We start from the raw sequence: 20,617 nt of genomic DNA, 5'->3' as shown, positions 1-20,617 counted from the left end.
GGAAATTAAGAAGCAAATAATTTTAAGTCAGGCAAGCCTTAAAAGAAGAACACATTACAAAAAGGGTTATAAGAATGAGAACCTTAGAGTACCTTATCTTCGGGTTTTATTAGTAAAAGGAATGTCTCATTGTGTGTGTGTGTATTTCTCTAATGTCATAGCAAAAAATTCTCATAAACCTCGTGTTTTGTTCAATACTATTAATTCTGTTTTACATACATCTCAACAAATAAGTTTGGAATCTTCCAAAGAAACATGCGAAAATTTTTTGCAGTTTTTTAACGACAAGATTGTGACTGTTAGAGCCAATATTGTTCACCCTTCTGCGGATATGTCTTCTTTCCCTGTGTGCTCCTCTGTTTTCAATCAGTTTGAGCCAGTGTCTCTTGCTTGTTTAAAAGACATCATTGATAAAATGAATCCATCTTGTTGTCCCTCAGACATTATTTCCCCAGATTTCCTAAAGAAGGTTTTTGAAACCCTTGGCCCCAACATTCTGACGATTGTAAATAGTAGTCTCACTCATGGAGTTATACCCCTACATTTTAAACACGCTATTGTGGAACCACTGATAAAAAAACCTAACTTGCATTCATCGGTTCTTGCTAATTTTAGACCCATTTCAAAACTCCCATTTCTTTCCAAAATATTGGAAAAAGTTCATTTCACTGTTATGCAGATGACTTGCAACTCTATCTGCCTTTGAAATGGAAGGATGCAAACTATGTGGCACCTTTGCTGAGATGTCTTGAAGATATTAAAGCCTGGATGGCCTCCAACTTCTTAAAGTTTAATGAAGATAAAACTGAAATAATTTTATTTCGACCTGGCGGTAAGATTAATACTCGTGATGTAGATCTGGGTGACTTAGTCATTTGTGAAGCCTGTTGTCAAAAACCTGGGGGTTTTAATGGATGGTGACTTTAAACTAGAAAAACAGATTAATTTGGTAGTTAAATCGTGTTTTTTTTTTCAGTTAAGGCAATTATCTAAAGTCAAGTCATTTGTATCTTTTACTGATTTTGAGAGGGTCATCCATGCTTTTATATCATCCCGCCTGGACTATTGTAATAGTCTCTATGTAGGCATTGGTGAGGCATCTCTAACACGCTTGCAAAGGGTACAAAACGCAGCTGCACGTTTATTAACGGGGACACGCAAACAAGAACACATTACACCTATATTGGCTTCCCTTCATTGGTTGCCCGTTCATTTTAGAATTGATTTCAAGATTTTACTTTTAGTTTTTAAATCATTAAATAAGATTGGTCCTAAGTATCTTTCAGACCTATTAAAGCCATATGCTCCATCCAGAGCACTTAGGTCTGCTGGCCAACTGCTTTTAGTATCCCCCAACGCAAGATTAAAGAGCAGAGGTGACCGTGCCTTTGCAGTAGCGGCCCCCAAACTCTGGAATAATTTGCCTTTGTACATTAGGCAGGCTCCTTCACTTGCTGTTTTTAAATCACATTTAAAAACATATTTGTATGGTGCAGCATACAACGCAGTATGAGAGTTACCTGTTAGGAGTTCTTTTTAGTGTGTTTTACTAATTATTATTGTATTTATTGCATTTTTATTACTTTTATTTAGTTTTTATTTTATTTATTTATTATTATTATTATTATTTTATGCTTTTTAGTTCTATTGTTTATTTTATATTGTTTGTATAGCACTTTGGAGAACACCTGCTGTTTTAAAAAGGTGCTCTATAAATAAACTTTTATTTGATTTGATTGATTTGTGTGTGTTCTGGTTTAGGGCCCCTATGAGTCATTTAGGGCCGCATGGGGTTATCTGGTCTTTGTGTAGGTTCCAGACATTCTGGAGCCAGGTGTGTGTGTAAAACTGGGTTGCTCATCGGTTAATTGAGGAGTAGATGTTGAAATTTAGGGTGCTACAGACGCTACAGCGTGTTTGTTTTGGTGATTTTATGTCAACATTGGCTTTCATACAACGGAGACCCCGCCTTTAAGCTTCATTGCAGATTTTTTCCTGTGTGGACTTGAGGGACGCTGGTTAGCCATTTGTGCTTGTAGTTAAAGGCTAATAGTTTGCTCTTATATAAAGTGCGTTAAGAGGATCAGCGGCGGATTAGAGAGTTTTACAGCATCGAGGATACAATCTTGTTAAGTCTTGCAGAAGAATTTACATGTCACACTGACTAGACTGTGTGTGTGTGTACAATAAGCTGCTTGTAAGGGTTTTTAGCAACAGCTTTCGTGATCAGACTGGAGGGGTTTATTAAAGGCTTGGTTTACTTCCTCAGTTTAACAGCCCTTGATTTTACATCTCTCACACTTTAGCTCTCTCTCTTTCTCACACACACACACACACACACACGGCTTTAGACGTGTACATTTTAAAGAAGTACATAACCGAGGGATGCGAAACCATACTGCTGCTTTCTGTCGCTGCTTGGAAAAGAATTTTATGTGGAATTATTGCTGATTGTTATTAGCTTGCTAGCTGCTAGAGATGACACGTTCTTCGCTAGATCGAAATGGCCACAAAGTTTTTCATGTAGGACTGCATGAAGCCTGAGAGACTGAAATCGAGACCTAACCGTCGTCCACGTTTCTCTCAGATGTGATGTTTATTTAATGAGAAAATACAACAACCATTAAAAACAGTCTTCAAATATTTGTAGCTCTTGGTTGCTAATCAAACATGTCATGGCTTTTGCACACACACACACACACACAGTGATGCACACTAAAGTCATATGTTGCGGGTTGCTAACTTGGTTTACAGCACATGGAGTGTGTGTATTATTGCATGATGAGCGGCAGGTCAACATCACACACTCCATTCCGGCTGCCTCGATCCACACGACTATCAGCTCCAAGCTGCACTGCTGGTATTTATATAAACACACTCATGCTTTAATGTAGGTCACTTGTTTGGTTGTGTGTGTGTGTGTGTGTGTGAGAGATAAATGGGGAAGTGGTATAAAAAATCCTGCTTGATGAATGCCAGGATCACTCTGCTCTACTAAAAACAGACACACGTACACACACACACACACACATATATTGCTCTGTTCAATCATCTAGCTCAAACCAAGAGTCAGCAAGGAAGACAGCAGGTTGTGCTTTAAACCTCAGCCTCTACCCTAAAAGACATGCGCTTCGTTTTGTGTCACTATCTGTCTGTCTTTTAATCGTGTGATTTACCGCTTGTAAGTATAGAGACTCTGTGTGGGTGTGGGTGTGTGTTTAGAGTTATCGGCTATTGGCTGTGTTGGAGCGCTGTATATTTATAGATCTCCGTGTGCAGACTAGTGGGCGTGACGTTGATGGACATGGCAGTGTGTGTCTGACAGGAATAGGAGAGACTTTGGGAAAGAAGGACAGAGGACAGGTAGGTGTGTCTCAGGGGACAGGTGTGTGTGTTATATGTAAATTATATTGCAGGTGTGTGTAATATTACAGGTGTGTGATGTATGTAAATACACTCCCATACAACTCGACTGATGTGTGACATGATCCCGCTGCTATATTCAGCTGAGTCACAAGTGTGCAGGTACAGTGTGGGGACTATTTTAAGCAGTGTTTGTGTTAAGTGATGGACAGGGTCATCAGAGAAATTTGGAGTGTGTGTGTTTGGCTGCAGGTTTGTAGTTAATTTGTATACACAAAAATATTTGGTGTAAACCTTCAGCCTTTTTCCTCCAGTCAGGTGACTGAGGGTTGTGTTAATGTCAGGATAAAGGACACCCCCTATACTGGGATCGAATGGTACAGACACCATGCACATCTCACTATAATGGGAACTCTACAGGCAGACGTCACAACTCCGTAGCTCTACAGTTGTAAAGTTAGTGTTGTTGCGTTCATTTGTGCTTCCTGTCTCCTACTTGTTCTCCTTGTATAGATTTGTGTGTGGTTTTGACTGAGGAGCCAGTAGCCATGCAGGTCCAGGATCTGATTTGGCAGTTCCGTGTGCCTGAATTGGGAGACTTCAGGCAATACGTGCGGAGTTTGCCCACCAACACGCTGATGGGCATGGGCGCCTTCGCCGCCATCACCACTTACTGGTACGCCACCAGACCACGAGCCCTGAAGCCTGCCTGTGACCTCACCATGCAGTCTCTGGAGGTGGAGGTACAGATCTTACACGTTTAACAATGATTTTATCCTTTTTTTATTTTCTGCAGTCCATCCTAGATTCGATGGCATCATTAATTGTTTGAGAGACCGATTAAAAAAAATACATTATAAAATCTCTTTCTACTTCTTTTAATTTGCTACAACGACCAGAACACTGATGCCTTATGATCACAGAAAAAGAAGGAGATGCGCTCGGCCTGCCGGTTGCCATAGTGACAGCCTTGGCAACCACCAGTCTGAATTTACAAGAAAAGGAGAAAGCCTCCGGCCGCTGTCGTTATGCCTTCATCTCCGTCTCTCTATTACTCCCTTCCTCTCTTTGTTGTTCTTCATCTCTGTTCTTTTTCACTGTGTCGGTTTCTATATTGCTATTAAAAATGATGAAACGTTTAGGAAGAACATTTAACATAAATCCCTGTTCCAAACGTATCAGCGCAGAAACTGGTCTTCGGTGTTCGTCTGAAGATGATCAAGGTTCTGAGGGAATGTGTTGGAGAGTGCGGTTTAATCAGAAACCTCAGCTGTCAGGCATATTTTAGCAGCATGGTGACGTTCGGGATGTTTTCCAGGGTGGAGAATACGCTCGACGTTCCATCCTCTTGGACAGTGAAAGGTTGATGACGCATTTCTACGATGATGCACGGACCATGTACGAGGTGTTTCTGCGTGGGATCAGAGTTTCCAGTAAGTGGCCTAAATAAACACCACTATTTTTAAATATCTTGCTTACAAAGCAGACAGTGTTGTGAATCGCATGTTGAGCATTATTTCTGTTCCTCCTGCTTAGATAACGGTCCTTGTTTGGGGTCGAGAAAACCTAAGAGGCCGTACGAATGGCTCTCTTATAAAGAGGTAAGATGTCATTGGTGAACCCTGAACTAACGGCCCAAGAATTTGTGTGTAATATTTTTTTTTTATTCCCATCACCACTGTGACTAAATGGACAACGGTTTCCATTCTACACACCAGTTTTACCAGTCAGGCCTCATTTCCTGCCCTTCTGTAATCAGTTAGATTATAGTTACTGTCCAACATTCACAGTTACCACAGCTGAAGGTCACAATAACTAAGTGTACTACAAATCCAAAACCAATTCACTTCCCTAAACAACTGCCCTCCATCTTCCCTCTCATAAATAAACATAATTAAATTAAAGGTGGGGTCTCCAATATTTGAGAAACGCTTCAGAAAACTGAGTTGTGATGACAAACTAAACAAAAATCAAAACAAACGTGTAGTTAATGAGCAGAAAGGGGAGTGTCTTGTCAATATGGGCAGAAAGTGTTCAGTGCGCACGTGTGACATTAGAAGAAAGCGGTTTTAACATTGACATGGAGGATAAAAACAAAGAAAGAAAGTGAAGAAAGGCTTACGATAAGGCAAGAAGTAGGCCGTGTTAATATAGGATCAGCTTTCCAGCGCTGGAGAGAACTGAAAGAGCAGGAAGTTGGCCGCATATTCACAGATTGGAGGTTCCCGAGTCAACTACACAAATAACACCTCTTTTCTATCTTAGTAATGTAAAGAGGCAGCTACAACCATGTTTTGTTTAATAACAGTGTTTAGCTCAGGAGTTATTGACTCGGGGAAACTCCAAACTGTGAATATGCGCACATGCACACTGAACACTCTCGCCGCCCATATTGACAAGACCCGCCCCTTTCTGCTAATTGGCTACATGTTTGTTTTGATTTTTGCTTTGTTTGGTGCGCCAACGCAGTTTTCTGAAGCATTTCTCAATTATCAGAGACCCCACCTTTTAAGCAATTTGAATTCTTCTACACCAATATAACTGTTGCATTGATTCTATCAGAATATATTTCTGTATTGTGCCAGATAATTCTCTTAAATACACACAGACACATATTACACATCTCTATAATAAACTAACATTCGTGATGAAGTGTTGTTTAGAACACAGTGTGTTTTGTGTGTAGGTTGCGGAGAGGGCAGAGATGATCGGTTCAGCGTTGCTCCACAGAGGACACAGTAAAGCAGGAGACAAATACATTGGGATCTTCTCCCAGAACAGACCTGAGGTATATACACACTGGCATATATTTATTTGCTCACACATTTATAAAGGCTCCAATCTTACTTACATTTTAATGAGCCTGTACTAACATTATTGTGATTCACAAAAGAAGAATGTAACAGTTGATGATGTCACTGTTATCGCTAATCATTAAGTGTTATTTATTTATGTGAGACTGTGTTCCAATAGTTTTGCTCACCAAACAATCGCTTAGCTCAAAGACTCCAGGTTCTAATTTGATCCCAAGCCCAAAAAAACTTGATTGGTCTTGATGATCATCTACAACTATGGAAATGTTTCTGATGATGTTATCTGTGGTTACAGTGGACTATATCGGAGCTGGCCTGCTACACTTACTCACTGGTGGCTGTTCCACTGTATGATACGCTGGGCACCGAGGCCATCGGCTACATCATAGACAAAGGTAAGAACACACACACGTGCACATGATTCTCCAGGCTGGTGTCATTCGAAAGCTAAACACGAGCATATATTTATACACACAATTAATAAAATAGGTTTCTAATGAACAGACATGTTAGATTGTTGTCTGTCTGCATTTCTCATAGTCTCTCTCTGTCTCTCTGTCTCTCTCTTTGTCTCTCTCTCTCTAGCTGAGATCTCGACTGTGATCTGTGATGTGGTGCAGAAGGTGCGCACTGTGCTGGACTGCGTGTCAGGTAGAGAGCACACTGTCAGGACCATCATACTGATGGAGGAGAAGGACAGTGAGCTCACTGAACGAGCAGAAAAGGAGGGCATCCAGATTATCAACCTGAGAGAACTGGAGGTTCACACACACAAATGCATGTGCATTCATTTATACACTTGTTAATACAGCCACACTAAAATGTTACACACCCTGACACAGATGTTACCTGGTTTGTTTACACACACACACACACACACACAAAGCAGCTGAACTGAACGGGTTTCTTGCAGGTTATCGGCAAAGCCTACCACAGGCGCCCGGCGGTAAGATTAAGGATTTTATTCTTCAATTTCAAACAGAACGTAATGACTCAAGAAGAATAACTTGTTCAGGAGTAAAGGGATGTTGCTTTGCTTTATTGATTTTCTTATCTGATGTACTGTAGCCTCCTACACCTGAAGACCTCGCTCTGATCTGCTTCACCAGTGGAACAACAGGTGTGTGTGTGTGTGTGTGTGTGTGTGTGTGACAGAGAGTGTATATATTTTATCATCACAGACTACAACTGTTGTTCTGTCTTAAACTCTCCGTTTTTCCTTTCTCAGGGAATCCGAAAGGCGTGATGCTCACACACGGCAACGTCATCTCCAACTGCGCCGCCTTCATCCGCATCACACAGGTACAGCCGACGTTTTCTGACTCAGACTTTACATCAGCACACATGGTTTAAAGCCACTGGGAATTGGTTAGCATATTTTAACATTTCTATCCTGATGAATAAAACAGTTAACGTGTCTGCATTTTTACACGTCGTCCTGCTGGGTTTATAACACTCAGATAGATAATCTAACATGTCTCATTGACGCGCGCGCACACACGCGCACACGTAAGATGATAAGATTATTTCTACACATAATTCTGTTCAGGTGTTCATGTAATTACACTGGATCTGAACATTTGAATTTAATTTTTAAAAAAAAGAAATTGTCTAATTTTATACAGGTTTATTTTTCTTCTAGTGATGTCAGCAATTAGTTTCATTAGTTACAGGTGCGGTGCGCGATGTTTGAAAGCCAATGTTGACATTTGAAATCACCAAAACAAACACGCTCCTAACCCAAATGGGCGTCACCCTTGTTTTGATAGCTTCGCCCCACACATACATATGTAACCCACTATTATGGCGGAACCCATGGGCGTAAATATTATTTTCAAAGTTTTTCTCAGTGACCAAGCTGATTTTTCTTCAAAACTATTTATTGCATTGTTTGTGCAAAAATATATATATAAAATAATGTTTTGTAACAAAATCAATTATTAAATAAACAATTAACAGTAACTGCTATATGTATAAAAACAACAAAAAAAATCTGCAATTTAAAGCAAACTTGCATTAATGAATGGACACTAAACAAAAGTACCAAATTTGTATTTCCTGGTATCACTGGGCCCCACAAACTCTTGGTATATGTTGTTTATGTTAAGGTTGTCGAGCTTGTCTTTGTGTACATTGCAGACTACCAGACTGTTAAGTCTGTCTTGGCCAATAGTAGCCCTTAGCCATGTCTTTAGTCTCCGCAATGCACTGAAGCTCCTCTCAGCTTCACATGAGGACACTGGAACCACCAACAAAATTCTGACAAGGACCTCAACTTGGTCAAACAACCCATGCACCTCCACTGGCATTCCCCTTAGGACCCCTGCTGCCTCTCTACTGCTGCTACAGGAGAATTTCTGGTGAAAGAGAGGCAACTGTACTGCAAGAGTACCTCTGTGCAACTCGGGGTACTTATCTGCTGAATCAGTTAACAATCCAGTCAAAAGGACATTCTCTAAGCTTTGCAGAGACTTGAGACTGTCTTGGTTGAAACGCTCACCAAACTGAACCTCCACACAATCCAATACTTTGAAGAACTCTGCCCTGTAATGGTCCACTGCTTTGCCAGCAAAACGCCTTGAATTTGCTGTCTCAATAGGTTCAACTAATTCGATGGAGTTTACCAATGATGTAGCTTTCTCGAACAATACAAGATAGCTCTTGTCATTTCTCTTTCCCTGCAGGTAGGATCATACACAATCTACTGCATCCTGCATACCATAGACAGTCTGGGTCTTCTTCTGCAGTGAAATGTTTAGGCAATCAAGTTCTCCATCAACAGCAGAAGCAAGTGTAAGACCCAACACAGTCTTACCTTTACTAAAGTACTCAAATGAGCCACTGGCAGTTGAAGCTGTCCTAGATGCACTTTTTGCCATCTCTTCTAGACTAACAAGGACCCGCTCATACTGCCCTAGCACAGCTATTATAGCAGAATTACGCACAGTCCACGTGGTTGGACATAGAGGTTTCAGTGTGGTAATGGGTTCATTTTCAGAGGTAACTGTTTTCAAAGATTCTCTTAAATTTTCCTGACTGGTTGAAAAGGATGCCCAACTGATGGACCAAAGAAAGGCAATCCCGGATCATTGGGGAGACCGAGCAGCCAGCCTGTATGATTTAATTGACACAATGTGCCCCACAATGCACATAGAGGGCTAATTGCTGCTGCTCCTAAGAAAGGTGTTTCCTACCTACGTAACTTTGCCCATGTAAAGCAGACATTGGCAGATTAAGCCTCAACAACACATCAGTAACCATTTTGGCAATGCCTTGGCCTGTTGTCTCTGATAAGCTGCACAACCCAGTAAACTCCTCGTGTGGCATAAGGTCATGGTCCACATAGCGCAGACAGACACTTTCCTGCTTAATACCAGAAATATCCTGGGTGCTATCAACTATTACAGAAAACTGAACAAGGGCTGGAGACCTAATCTCACTTGCAATCCCTCGGATTATTGTATTGGCCATAATGTTCAGTATTTCATTCTGAGATTTAGGGCTTACATATGCAGTGGCATGATCTGTTAACCATTTCAATAAAACTGGATCATCCTCTTCTGCCTTAAGTTTTATGAGCTGATACAGATTCCCACTTTCTTCAGTATGGCCTCTTAAAGATTGTCCTTGCCTTGCCACATGCCACACAGAGCTAACAATTTTCCTCAAGCAATGTCTTGCCACCTCCTGCTGTTTGTGCCATGCACTAGATAACTGGGTGCTGATTGGGTTTGGCTCATGTGCAGTGACAGTCACATAATGTTGATGGGCTTGAGAGGTCTGGTGTGATGTAAATTTTTCAATGGCTTTCTTCTAATTTCTAAAGCCTGTTGGTATGGCTTTCTGCAGGCACTGAGATCTAAACGAAAAACTGTGCTCCCTGTGCTGGTGCTGGCAATATCATCTTTGTTCTGCTGTCTCAGGCTCCCTCCCTGGTTCTGAATCTGCCCCTTCCTCTACTCTCAAAATGCAGGAAAAGATGCAGGAAAAGATGTTTTCCATACTCCTAATAACTAACTTGTTTACATTACACTTGTTAAATTGACAGATTATACTGTAAATTGGTGAGCCTGTGATGTTCATCTGCTGAACAGCCACAACTCCAAAAACATTAAAGAAATTGTTCACCCAAAAAAAACCCTGTCATTATCCCTTCATTAAAAGCACAACACACTTACCTGACACTGTACATCTGATTGACCCTGCTCTACCTGTCCCTCAATAAAGTCTCCTTTGCCTGTGATTGATATTGTGACATAAGTATTTTCATAAGCACCTTAGGTAGGTGTCGGGTTTATCCAAGTGAGTCAGGGCAGAATGAAGTATGGTGGAAATGGCGTCCTCAGTTGACCTATTTGGGCGATATGCAAATTGGTAAGGGTCCAGGCTGGGTGGCAGACAGGCTTTAAAGTGGGTGAGGACCAGTCTTCAGAAGCACTTAGCGATGACAGGTGTGAGTGCGACGGGAAGAAAGTCAGCCATTTCTGTTGCAGTGGAGTGCTTTGGCACCGGCACAATGGTAGCAGACGAAGCAGGTGGGGACAATTGTCTGGGCCAAGGACAGATTAAAGATGTCCGTGAAGACCTCGGTCAGTTGCTCCACGCATGCTCTGAGTACACGACCAATGACGCCATCAGGGCCAGCTGCTTTCCTTGCATTCACCCATCCCAGGGTGTCGCACACTTCAGAGGTGGAGAGTGTAAGTATTTGCTCACCTGGTAACGGCTTTGGTAACGGCTTTGTTTTAAGCAAGGGCTCCATGTTCCCCTTTTCAAAGCGAGCGTAGGAGAGGTTGAGCTCGTTTGTGAGTGAGGCAGACCTGGTTGCAGGTGTTGCGTTGGGTGGTTTGCTGTCAGTGATAGCCTGTATTCCTTGCCACATATGTCGGGGGTCAGCAGAGTTGAAGTGCTCCTCAATCTGCTGTTTGTAAGCATGTTTGACTTTGCAGATTCTCCTCCTCAGATCGGCTCTGGCGACGCTGTAGGCCCCCCGGTCTCCAGACCTGAAGGCGGTATCGCGTGCTTTGAGCAGGAGACGGACCTCCTGGTTCATCCATGGCTTCTGATTGGGGAACACTTTGATGTTTTTTAGTCTAGTCACCCGATCCACACAGCTATTGATGTGATCAGGGACAGCATTGGTGTAGGTGTTGATGTTGGTGACTGAATCAGTCGTGGCCTGTGAAGCGAATTCACTCCAGTCTGTGTGTGAGAACTGCTGCTGGAGAGAAGCGTCAGCCCCATCCAGCCAAACTTTAACAGTCCTGATTGTGGGTTTCACACGTCTGATGACCCACCTCGGACAATCAGACCATCTCTCATTGTTCCTACTGCCCAATGAGAGATGGTCTGATTGTCCGAGGTGGGGAAGGGGTGTGACTCTGTAAGCATCGGCCATACTTGTGTATATACGTGATCCAGAGTTTTTTGTCCCCTGGTGAACAGGACACATTCTGTTGGAATTTTGGCAGAAAAGATCTCAAATTGCAGTGATTAAAATCCCCAGCAACAATAATGGCTCCATCAGGATGCACTGTCTGCAGTTTGTTGATAGCAGAACTTAGTTCTTTCATGGCTATGCTAGCCTTAGCATCCGGGGGGGGACATACACTGCTATCACAACAACACGTGAACTCGCGTGGTAAATAAAAGGGTCTACACTTAATGATCAGGTATTCAAGATCAGCAGACCAGTGAGAAGAAAGTGACCGAGACAGTGCACCATGTTTTGTTTACATAAATGCATAAGCCACCTCCTCTGTTCTTACCAGTGCATGCTGCATCTCTATCCTCCCTGAAAAGGCTCAAGCTCTAGCATGCTGTTTGGGATGCCGGTGTTAAGCCAAGTTTCCGAGAAGACCATGATGTCACCATCCGTAATCAGTCTCTTTGTGAGGGTCCAGATCCTGAGCTCATCCAGTTTGTTCGTCAGGGACCGAACATTTGCCAGAAAAATACTTGGAAGCGCTGGTTGATGTGGGTTTAGCTTTAACGCGTCCGGTTGGGATAAAGGGCTCGCTGTGATTCCTTACGAGCTCCGGTGGTATCTGATCAAATGTGAAAGTAAAGTCCGAAACAGAGTTTGTGCAGATGTGACCAATATCTAAAAGTGACTGTCTGTTGAATGATATGCTCGCATGACAAAATCGTGCAAGCATGCAGAAGAATAGTGCATAAATAAGCACAAATACAGCAAATCAGACGCCAGACATATCAGACATGTGCACTGAACACTCTCTCCACCGCATATTGACAAGACACGCCACTTTCTGCTCATTGGCTACATGTTTGTTTTGTTTGTCGGCCCGAGTCAGTTTTCTGAAGCGTTTCTCAAACATCGTGCACCGCGCCTTTAAGGAATGTATCATTTATATGTTTGTAGTCATGTTTAATGTTGTGGAGCATCTGTGAGACAATCTCTCACTTTATATAAGCTGCAAATAGACTTTCCCTAAGCAGCCACTCTTTATTCTCACAAGCAAACCTCAAGTCAACAAACGTTTGGCTCGTTGATGTTTGATTACATTCGATGAAAAATGTACTATTTTTTTTCTCATTTTTCTGTATTGTCTACCTGCTTCCCGATTTGCGTGTTTGCAAGTAGGCAAAGATAAGGATGAGTCGTCGTGACACTATCGTCTCCTTCTTGCCTATTGCTCACATGTTTGAGAGAGTGATGGAGGTACAGTGTGCTTAACCTGCATGTGTGTGTTTTACAGATACACTGCATGCTCAACCACACTGACATCCACATATCTTACCTTCCCCTCGCTCACATGTTCGAGAGGGTGGTAGAGGTACGTATAAAACTCTGACTGCTGCACTGGGAGAATGTTTTAATGTCTAACTAGGACCCTGAGTATAAACGAGCTAATGGCTGAGGTACGATTAGCCAGTTAGCAACTTTCATATGAGTGATGAGAAGGCACAGTGTCAAACAGTTGTGTGTGTGTTACAGAACTTTTAACCTTATCGCATGCATTAATGTTTCATTAGTTAGCGTTTCTAGCAAACACTATATATATCTAATGGTGACTAAAACAAGAGAAATATCCATCATGTGAGTAAATTAGAGGGAGAAAAGACACTGTATGCCTAAGGTGACATTTTTAGCACACTTAATATTTCATGATCTCAGTCTAAAGTAGCAGGTCGCTGATGAAGAGAATATAATAGATTTATGAACATTAATATTTTTGCTTGCATGTTTACGCGCAGTTCTGCATGTGATTTTTATTTATTTATCTTTTAAATAAAATGCTGATTTATGTATAGAGCGTGATGCTGGTGCACGGAGCGAAGATCGGTTATTTTCAGGGCGACATTCGGACGCTGATGGACGATCTGAAGACTCTTAAACCCACCGTGTTCCCTGTCGTACCTCGACTCCTCAACCGCATGTTTGACAAGGTGAAGACACGCACGTTCTGATACAAGTGTGTAATCGTGTATGTACTCGCTTGTGATTCAACTCCACGTTTGTGTCACTTACCTTGAAATTGGGAAGTCGAAGGATGCGTGTTTGAGCTAAAAGGGAGAGAGGGATGCCTTTCGCTAACAAATAGGCGTGATGTTTATTGTTAAAGTGAATATTTGTCATTATTCAAATGCAGCACTGAAAATTAGTTTAATACTATAAAAAACACCTTGTAAAATGATCAACACGCTCTGTTCAGATCTTTGGGCAGGCGAACACTCCGCTGAAGCGATGGCTGCTCGACTTCGCCACCAGGAGGAAAGAGTCTGAGCTGCGCAGCGGCGTTGTGAGGAAGGACAGCATGTGGGACAAGTTAATCTTTAACAAAGTCCAGGTAACACCAGACATTCTGAATGGCTTTGAGGTTTCTGCGTAGTTACGGAAAACAAATTTCCCATTTAACTCCGTTAACAGCCGACGTGTGTGATGACTAATGTAGATCAGCCCCCATGGCTTTGTACTTCCTGTATACCTGGTCAGGATATCGCAGCTTATTCAGCCTAAGGCACGATACACTTACAATGGAACCTTCTGGAATCCAGTGCCAGATATTTTATAGGTTAAATTGCATTTCATTGTTAAACACCGGTACGCTCCATCGTTATGTGTAGGTGAGTCTGGGTGGACACGTGAGGCTGATGATCACCGGCGCCGCTCCGGTTTCCCCCACAGTGCTGACGTTCCTGCGAGCTGCTCTCGGCTGCCAGGTGAAATATTGCGTCTACTTCGTTGCATCACAAATTTTTTTTGATGATTAAACAGTGTGTGTTATATAAGCATGCTGTTCTCTGTACAACAGTTTTATGAAGGTTACGGACAGACAGAATGTACTGCAGGATGCTCCATGTCTCTGCCGGGAGATTGGACAGCAGGTAACACTTTACCACCACCACTGCGAAGACACACACGTACTACTGCTGTATGACACACACTTGATGTGTTGTGTGTGTTTTAGGTCACGTGGGTCCTCCTTTACCCTGTAATTATATTAAACTAGTGGACGTGGCAGAGATGAGCTACTATGCAGCCAATGGCGAGGGGGAGGTGAGTGACAGCTGTGTTTAACTCCTTCTCCTCATGGCTCAGTCCTGGGTGGAATCTAGAAATGGTGTATTTACTAAACCTGAATGTGTGTGTGTGCATGTATGTGGATTTTTTTTGCTATATAGGTGTGTGTGAAAGGACCAAATGTGTTCCAGGGTTACCTGAAAGATTCAGAGAAGACCGCAGAGGCCATCGATAGTGCTGGCTGGCTGCACACTGGTGATATCGGCAAATGGCTTCCGGTAAATTCTACATTCATCAACAACGTGTTTGTTTATTTTGGTGTTTAGTCTTGCACAGCTTTGTTTTTTGTTTTTGTTTTTTTAACCTGTATGATGAGACATGAGATTTAGTCACATTTGCAGGATCTTTAATGGTATCTTCATGTCACAGAATGGCACTCTGAAGATAATAGACAGGAAGAAGCACATCTTTAAGCTGGCTCAGGGCGAGTACGTTGCTCCAGAGAAGATTGAGAACATCTATATCCATAGTGACCCTGTGGCTCAAACCTTTGTTCACGGAGACAGTCTACAGGTCCTTCAAACACAAACATGATGAAGAAGCTTTTGAAATAGAGGTGTGTCTGCATGTGAGTAAACATTAATACAAGATTTAATCGTGGTGTGTGTGTGTAGGCGTGTTTAGTCGGAATTGTCGTACCAGACCCTGACATCCTCCCAGGATGGGCAAAGAAGAGAGGACTTGTGGGCTCCTACCTCGAGCTCTGCAAGAGCAAGGTGACAGACACACAGTGTAACGATATTTTTCCACATGCCCCCATTAATCTCATTCATACTATATTAAAATTACTTTATCTAAAGACAAAGCTATCTACATGGCACCATTTTGTACTTTATTACTGTTTGTCTGGTTTGTATACTTACAAGTGAGACTTCCTCATTTTGGCCTGTTTTAACAGGAAGTGAAAAATGCCATTCTTGAGGACATGGTGCGGTTGGGGAAAGAAGGCGGTCTGAAATCGTTTGAGCAGGTCAGCTGATGGTTGTGGTGGTCATCTCTGGTGACAGACTGACTTCCCCAATTTCTTTCTCCTAAGTGTAAAGTGTGTGTGAAAAGCTGTAAAACAACTCACTCGTGTTTTATTTGTTTAGTGCTTTTAACTATGGATGTTGTCTTGAAGCAGATTTACAGGAAACTGGATGTAGATCTGGAACTGCTTAAGACAACATGAGGATGGAAAAAAACTCAAAACACAAAAGCCCATGGTCTGCTAGTTAATCTGTGTATAATGTGCTGTCAACCAGATCAGTAAAACATCCTACACATGCTTGATCAGATTGAGCTCTAAAGACCAAGCCAGCATCTTGAATTCTTTTACGTTTCTCCTGAACCATGTTTGCATTGTATCAGGGAGCATTATCCTGCTTTTTAGGTAAGTGGTACATGCCAATGTAACATCCCTATGAGCACCAGGACCCCATGTTTCCCCCAGAGCACCAAACTGCCTCTGCTGGCTCAGTTTCTTCCCATAATGCATCCTGGTGAAATCTCATCTTTAGGTAAGTAATGCGCGCACACACACATTGTAGACACTTTTTTGGTGGATACGATCAGCAATGAAACTCTGAAAGGTCTGCTGCTACACATCTCCATACACTGTGATACAACGTGGTGCTTTGTGTGTTCTGACACCTTTCCCTCAGAGCCAGCATCAACTTTCTCAGTAGTTTGTGCTACAGTTGTTGTTCTGTGGGATCAGACCAGATGCTAGACTGACTGGTCTGAGCCCACAGAAAAGCTACTGTCACACAAACTGCAGAAAAAAATGATGCTGGCTCTGATCCAAAGGTGGCACACCAGAGAATGCTGCATGTGAGCTACAGACCTGGACCAGGAGGCAGTGACCCCAGGATGCACTATAAAAGAACGTGATGGTCTGCTGGGAAACCTTGGGTCCAAACGTTCATCTGGATGTTACCTTGACACATAACACTCACCTACAATTGCTATACCCCTTCATGGCGACATCATCTTTCAGCAGGATAATGCTCCCTGTCACACTGTATGTTTAAGGAACATAGAGTTCAAGGTGCTGAATTGGCCCCCAAATTCCTCAAACTTCCATCTTAAACAGGCAGCTATGGGATGTTCAGGACCATCAAGTGAAATCCATGGAAACTCCACCTCACAATTTTAGGGATCTGCAGCCAACATCTCAGTGCCAGATACCACAGCACGCCTTTAGAGGTCTGGTGGCTGGCGGAGAACATGCCTTGATACAAAGCAGATATTATATGGGCATGTACTGTATTGTGGAAGAATTTCAATGGAAGAGACTTGCTTTATTTTACATTTGCACTAAAGAAGCACTTCTCACAGTTTTGAGGAATATTACATTCCTTTAAAAAAAAATTAGCCAATGGTTTTATCCAACCTATACTCATGTCAGTCACTACAGACAGAAGTGCGCACACAAAATGCTCAATGAATTTTGAGTGACCCTGTTAAAGGAGAAACAAGTCCATATTAAATCTCACGGTTGCTGCAAAATAGTCAAGGGTCCACATCATTTTTTGCCTGTTGTAGTGTTTTTAAAATAAAACCTGAATGAACTGCAAAACCATTTCTATGTTAACTCTTACCTGTGTGTGTACAGGTGAGAGACATCGCCCTGAGCACTGAGCTGTTCTCCGTGCAGAACGGCCTCCTCACTCCCACCCTGAAGGCCAAGAGAACAGAACTGAGGAACCACTTCAAAGAGCAAATCAGTCAGCTCTACACCAAGATCAAGATGTAAGCACAAACAGAGCTGGGGGAAAAAACACAGGGGGACGTGATCTCTCTAATGCATAGCCTCAGTGAAAATAAAGTGGCACTTTGACCTTTTTGCCTAAACATATTTAAGTCAAAGATTTATTTATTGCCTTCAGGCCAGAAAATGCCTTTTGTCATTTTAACAGAAACAATTTTAGGAAAGAAATAAAAAGCACTTCACCACCCGTTTAGCAGTAAAATAATAAACCAAACATGTCTGGACTGATTTAAATGATCGAGGTGAACATTTTTTTCTTCTATCTTTATCCAAACGGTTCCTTGTAAATTATCATATTACTGATTCGATTCAAATAATTACCTCTGTTCACTCAGACTAAAAACATATTGCATTTATCATCTGTTAAACAGGGTTTCTTTTCTTAAATTCAAGAAATGTCATTTTAATTTTTAAACGTTTGGTCATTGCTAGCTTCTGTATGCTGGTTTCTTTAGCTGTTCTGTCTTTCTCTGTGCCATGTGAATTTGTATAGTAATTATTTCTGTTTAGTGCCAAAGGCAATATTGCTGATTGCTAAGTCGGGTTACGTTTCTACAAATGTTTTTTTTTTTTTTGGTTGTAACCTTAAAACCTGATCCTGATTTTATAGCCTGTTACATGTGACCTGTTTAAAATGTATAACACACACTCATGCTGTTATAGGAAAGTCTTCATGAACTATTTTCCTATAATGACATGGCTTAGTGTTTTATTCCTCTCATACAATGGTGACGGTTGCTTAATCATGTCACATTTCTCAAGCTGAAAATGTTTACCTAAGCACAGCAACTGTTTTTTTTTTATTATTATTATTCGTGTTTTAAATTAAAAAAAAGTATATTTAAGAAATACATTGGTTGAAACAAAAAGTACCTCTAATGTTGCACCTAAATAACCACTGCCACTCCTATACAACACAAATCTGTACAGATTTATGTTCTAATCACATATTTTTGTGTATAAATATTGTAATACTGAATGTTGTGTGTGTGTGTGGGTGAAAAACGGATCTGTTGTACATCTGTGTGAGCATTATTTAACGGGAATGTTGTGTTTTTTTTTTGTTAAATCTTCGTTTTGAGAACAGCTCGGTTTGCTAGATGTTTAAAATGAACTGCGTGACAAATACTGTGCTATATACTGTAACTTCAAATCAACTAAATTGAAATAAATAGACAAAACAACAACATGGACATGATACCATAATATATAGACTCAAATTATACATCTCAAAACATTTACTAAAATACTGAAATTGCTATTTAGACCTTGGATGATACTACAGACTGATGCACTAGTTAAGTTACTCTAGAGTCTAAAGTTTACATTATCAATCACAAAATTGCAGTACAAGAGATGATCAATGCACTAATCATATAATCCAGTCCTAGTCAGTAACGTTGCGAATCGAGCCACTTAAAGGTGGGGTCTCTGATGTTTGAAAGCCAATGTCGACATTTGAAATCACCAAAACAAACACACCCCTAACCCAAATGGGTCTGAGAACCTAGGCGAAAACTAATTTAATGCAATTAAATAATTAAATGCAGTTTATAAAAAATAATATTAAATGTACTTTATCAACATCCATTTTTGCACTGTTTGGGTTTATCAATTGCGCCTTCTTGTGGACTGTTAAAAAAACTGCTTCTGCTCCATTCGTGTCCTAAACGTTTTAAACATTGTCTTTTAGAAATTGCTTATTTTATCTATGCATATACTTGGAAACAAAATGTAACTGTAATGGTAGTTTTTGAGTTTTCTTGATTACGTATATTTTATAAATTAAAGAAAATCATAACAGTAGATAAAAAAAAACGGAGCTCTTCGAGATTAATAATTACATCTAGCTTGTTTGTATTCAATTTTAATCTACAGTTTTAAAGCATCTTCCTCAGTTACTCCCCTACCTTGGTTTTAAGCAGGCTTTATGAACGTCTGAGTGAGAATATTATTATTATTATTATTATTATTATTATTATTATTATTAGAACCAATGCACTGATACAGTGGAGATACGTGAAAAACATCTCCAGCTTCCAGTGAATTTTAGCTTTGCTTTTAGTGATTGTAAATTTAGTTATATGGCAATTTTAGTCGCAGTTTGCTAAAATTGGACTGGAACTGAAATCTTGACACATTTGAACTTGGCACACGGTTATGTTCCCTGACATGACAAGCATCCTCCAAATCGCAACCGACACAAGATACCAAAACCTTTCCAATTTTCAAGTCTAGTTCTTGGATTAAGGTTAGTTTAATTTTGTTACTTGTTAAAAATATATTATGGCATGTTAATCACAATAGTAATTAGTGACGATAATTCAGCATTAAAGAATTAAACAACTCCACTTAATTGGGTAAGGCACAACAGAAAAAAAGCAACAACTCGCACAAAATTCACCTTCACAAATGATTTGGGAAACTGAAATGGATGAACAACGATCACATAATATAAAACTGTGAGAGAACTCTTATTTTGGAAAATTTGGAAAAGTGCACCGAAACGACCCATTAGTTCCTCATCTAAACATCAATAATTAATCTACCAGCTATTTCTTTTTTATTATACACCCAGTATAAAAACTTTCTTACCCTGAGGTAAAGTATGTGATGTGTCGTTCATCAGAGTCGGTTCCATCAGTCTGCTGTGTGACATGAACGGAGAGTCGACTTGCAGATCTGAGTTTTTTCGTAATTAAACAATAGAAAAATCACGCATATTTAAGCTGTATTAATTTATTCATGAAAATGAGCATCATTTATATCACCTGACTATCGTAGCTTAAGCAATTCTAAAGTTTAAAACCCAGTTGAAACAAAAATGTGGCAAACATTGGCCACCTAGCTCACCTTTGCTAACAATAACATGTATTTGGTGTTTATATAGCCCGATAATTATCTAATATAAACAAAAAACAAAAGCTACCTTTTAAATTGACACTCTGAAAAATAAAAGTAATACCACATTCATCCAATCCGAGTTTCTCTGACAAGGTACACGCGTTTAGAAAGGAATCGGCTCTTTGCTTCGGTTCTTTGATTCAACTGATTATGAAGATCGAACAGAGCCGACTCGTAGATCCGAAGAGTCGTTTTGGATCTACGCTGTAGATTTAGTAGCTTTTAGTAATGTTTAAAGTG

General features: G+C 40.9%; 1 protein-coding gene and 1 long non-coding RNA gene across 8 annotated transcripts in view; one reads left to right on the top strand and one right to left on the bottom strand.

The window, feature by feature from the left end:
* Positions 1 to 18,660, top strand: part of acsl1a (acyl-CoA synthetase long chain family member 1a) — a 24,389-nt gene extending 5,729 nt beyond the window's left edge. The window contains exons 1-21 of one of the 3 annotated variants that reach the window (XM_027134810.2): positions 3,272 to 3,363; positions 3,877 to 4,106; positions 4,682 to 4,796; positions 4,900 to 4,964; positions 6,050 to 6,151; positions 6,472 to 6,571; positions 6,762 to 6,937; positions 7,090 to 7,122; positions 7,245 to 7,296; positions 7,405 to 7,478; positions 12,896 to 12,973; positions 13,452 to 13,586; positions 13,853 to 13,987; positions 14,265 to 14,360; positions 14,453 to 14,525; positions 14,609 to 14,697; positions 14,823 to 14,939; positions 15,091 to 15,234; positions 15,336 to 15,437; positions 15,620 to 15,691; positions 17,318 to 18,660. In XM_027134810.2, the coding sequence (XP_026990611.1) occupies positions 3,912 to 4,106; positions 4,682 to 4,796; positions 4,900 to 4,964; positions 6,050 to 6,151; positions 6,472 to 6,571; positions 6,762 to 6,937; positions 7,090 to 7,122; positions 7,245 to 7,296; positions 7,405 to 7,478; positions 12,896 to 12,973; positions 13,452 to 13,586; positions 13,853 to 13,987; positions 14,265 to 14,360; positions 14,453 to 14,525; positions 14,609 to 14,697; positions 14,823 to 14,939; positions 15,091 to 15,234; positions 15,336 to 15,437; positions 15,620 to 15,691; positions 17,318 to 17,458 (2,094 nt within the window). In that variant the 5' untranslated portion in view covers positions 3,272 to 3,363; positions 3,877 to 3,911 and the 3' untranslated portion in view covers positions 17,459 to 18,660. Of the gene's footprint in view, positions 1 to 3,271; positions 3,364 to 3,876; positions 4,107 to 4,681; positions 4,797 to 4,899; positions 4,965 to 6,049; positions 6,152 to 6,471; positions 6,572 to 6,761; positions 6,938 to 7,089; positions 7,123 to 7,244; positions 7,297 to 7,404; positions 7,479 to 12,780; positions 12,859 to 12,895; positions 12,974 to 13,451; positions 13,587 to 13,852; positions 13,988 to 14,264; positions 14,361 to 14,452; positions 14,526 to 14,608; positions 14,698 to 14,822; positions 14,940 to 15,090; positions 15,235 to 15,335; positions 15,438 to 15,619; positions 15,692 to 17,317 lie in introns of those variants that run through there. The other 2 variants (XM_047816882.1, XM_027134809.2) reach the window with 2 other exon arrangements.
* Positions 15,051 to 20,617, bottom strand: LOC113635421. 5 transcript variants are annotated; one of them, XR_003438823.2, is made up of 6 exons: positions 20,327 to 20,617; positions 20,069 to 20,155; positions 17,304 to 17,470; positions 15,585 to 15,752; positions 15,361 to 15,424; positions 15,051 to 15,237 (listed from the first exon to the last, which is right to left on the bottom strand). It is a non-coding gene; the product is annotated as an uncharacterized LOC113635421 (long non-coding RNA). The 5 variants fall into 5 exon arrangements; XR_003438824.2 differs by having other exon boundaries at positions 20,403 to 20,617; XR_003438825.2 differs by having other exon boundaries at positions 20,439 to 20,616.

This window comes from Tachysurus fulvidraco, chromosome 7 (assembly GCF_022655615.1).
Source record: "Tachysurus fulvidraco isolate hzauxx_2018 chromosome 7, HZAU_PFXX_2.0, whole genome shotgun sequence".
Classification (NCBI taxonomy): Eukaryota; Metazoa; Chordata; class Actinopteri; order Siluriformes; family Bagridae; genus Tachysurus; species Tachysurus fulvidraco.
Note: the sequence above shows the minus strand (reverse complement) of the source record. Positions and strands in the feature narration are given on the sequence as shown.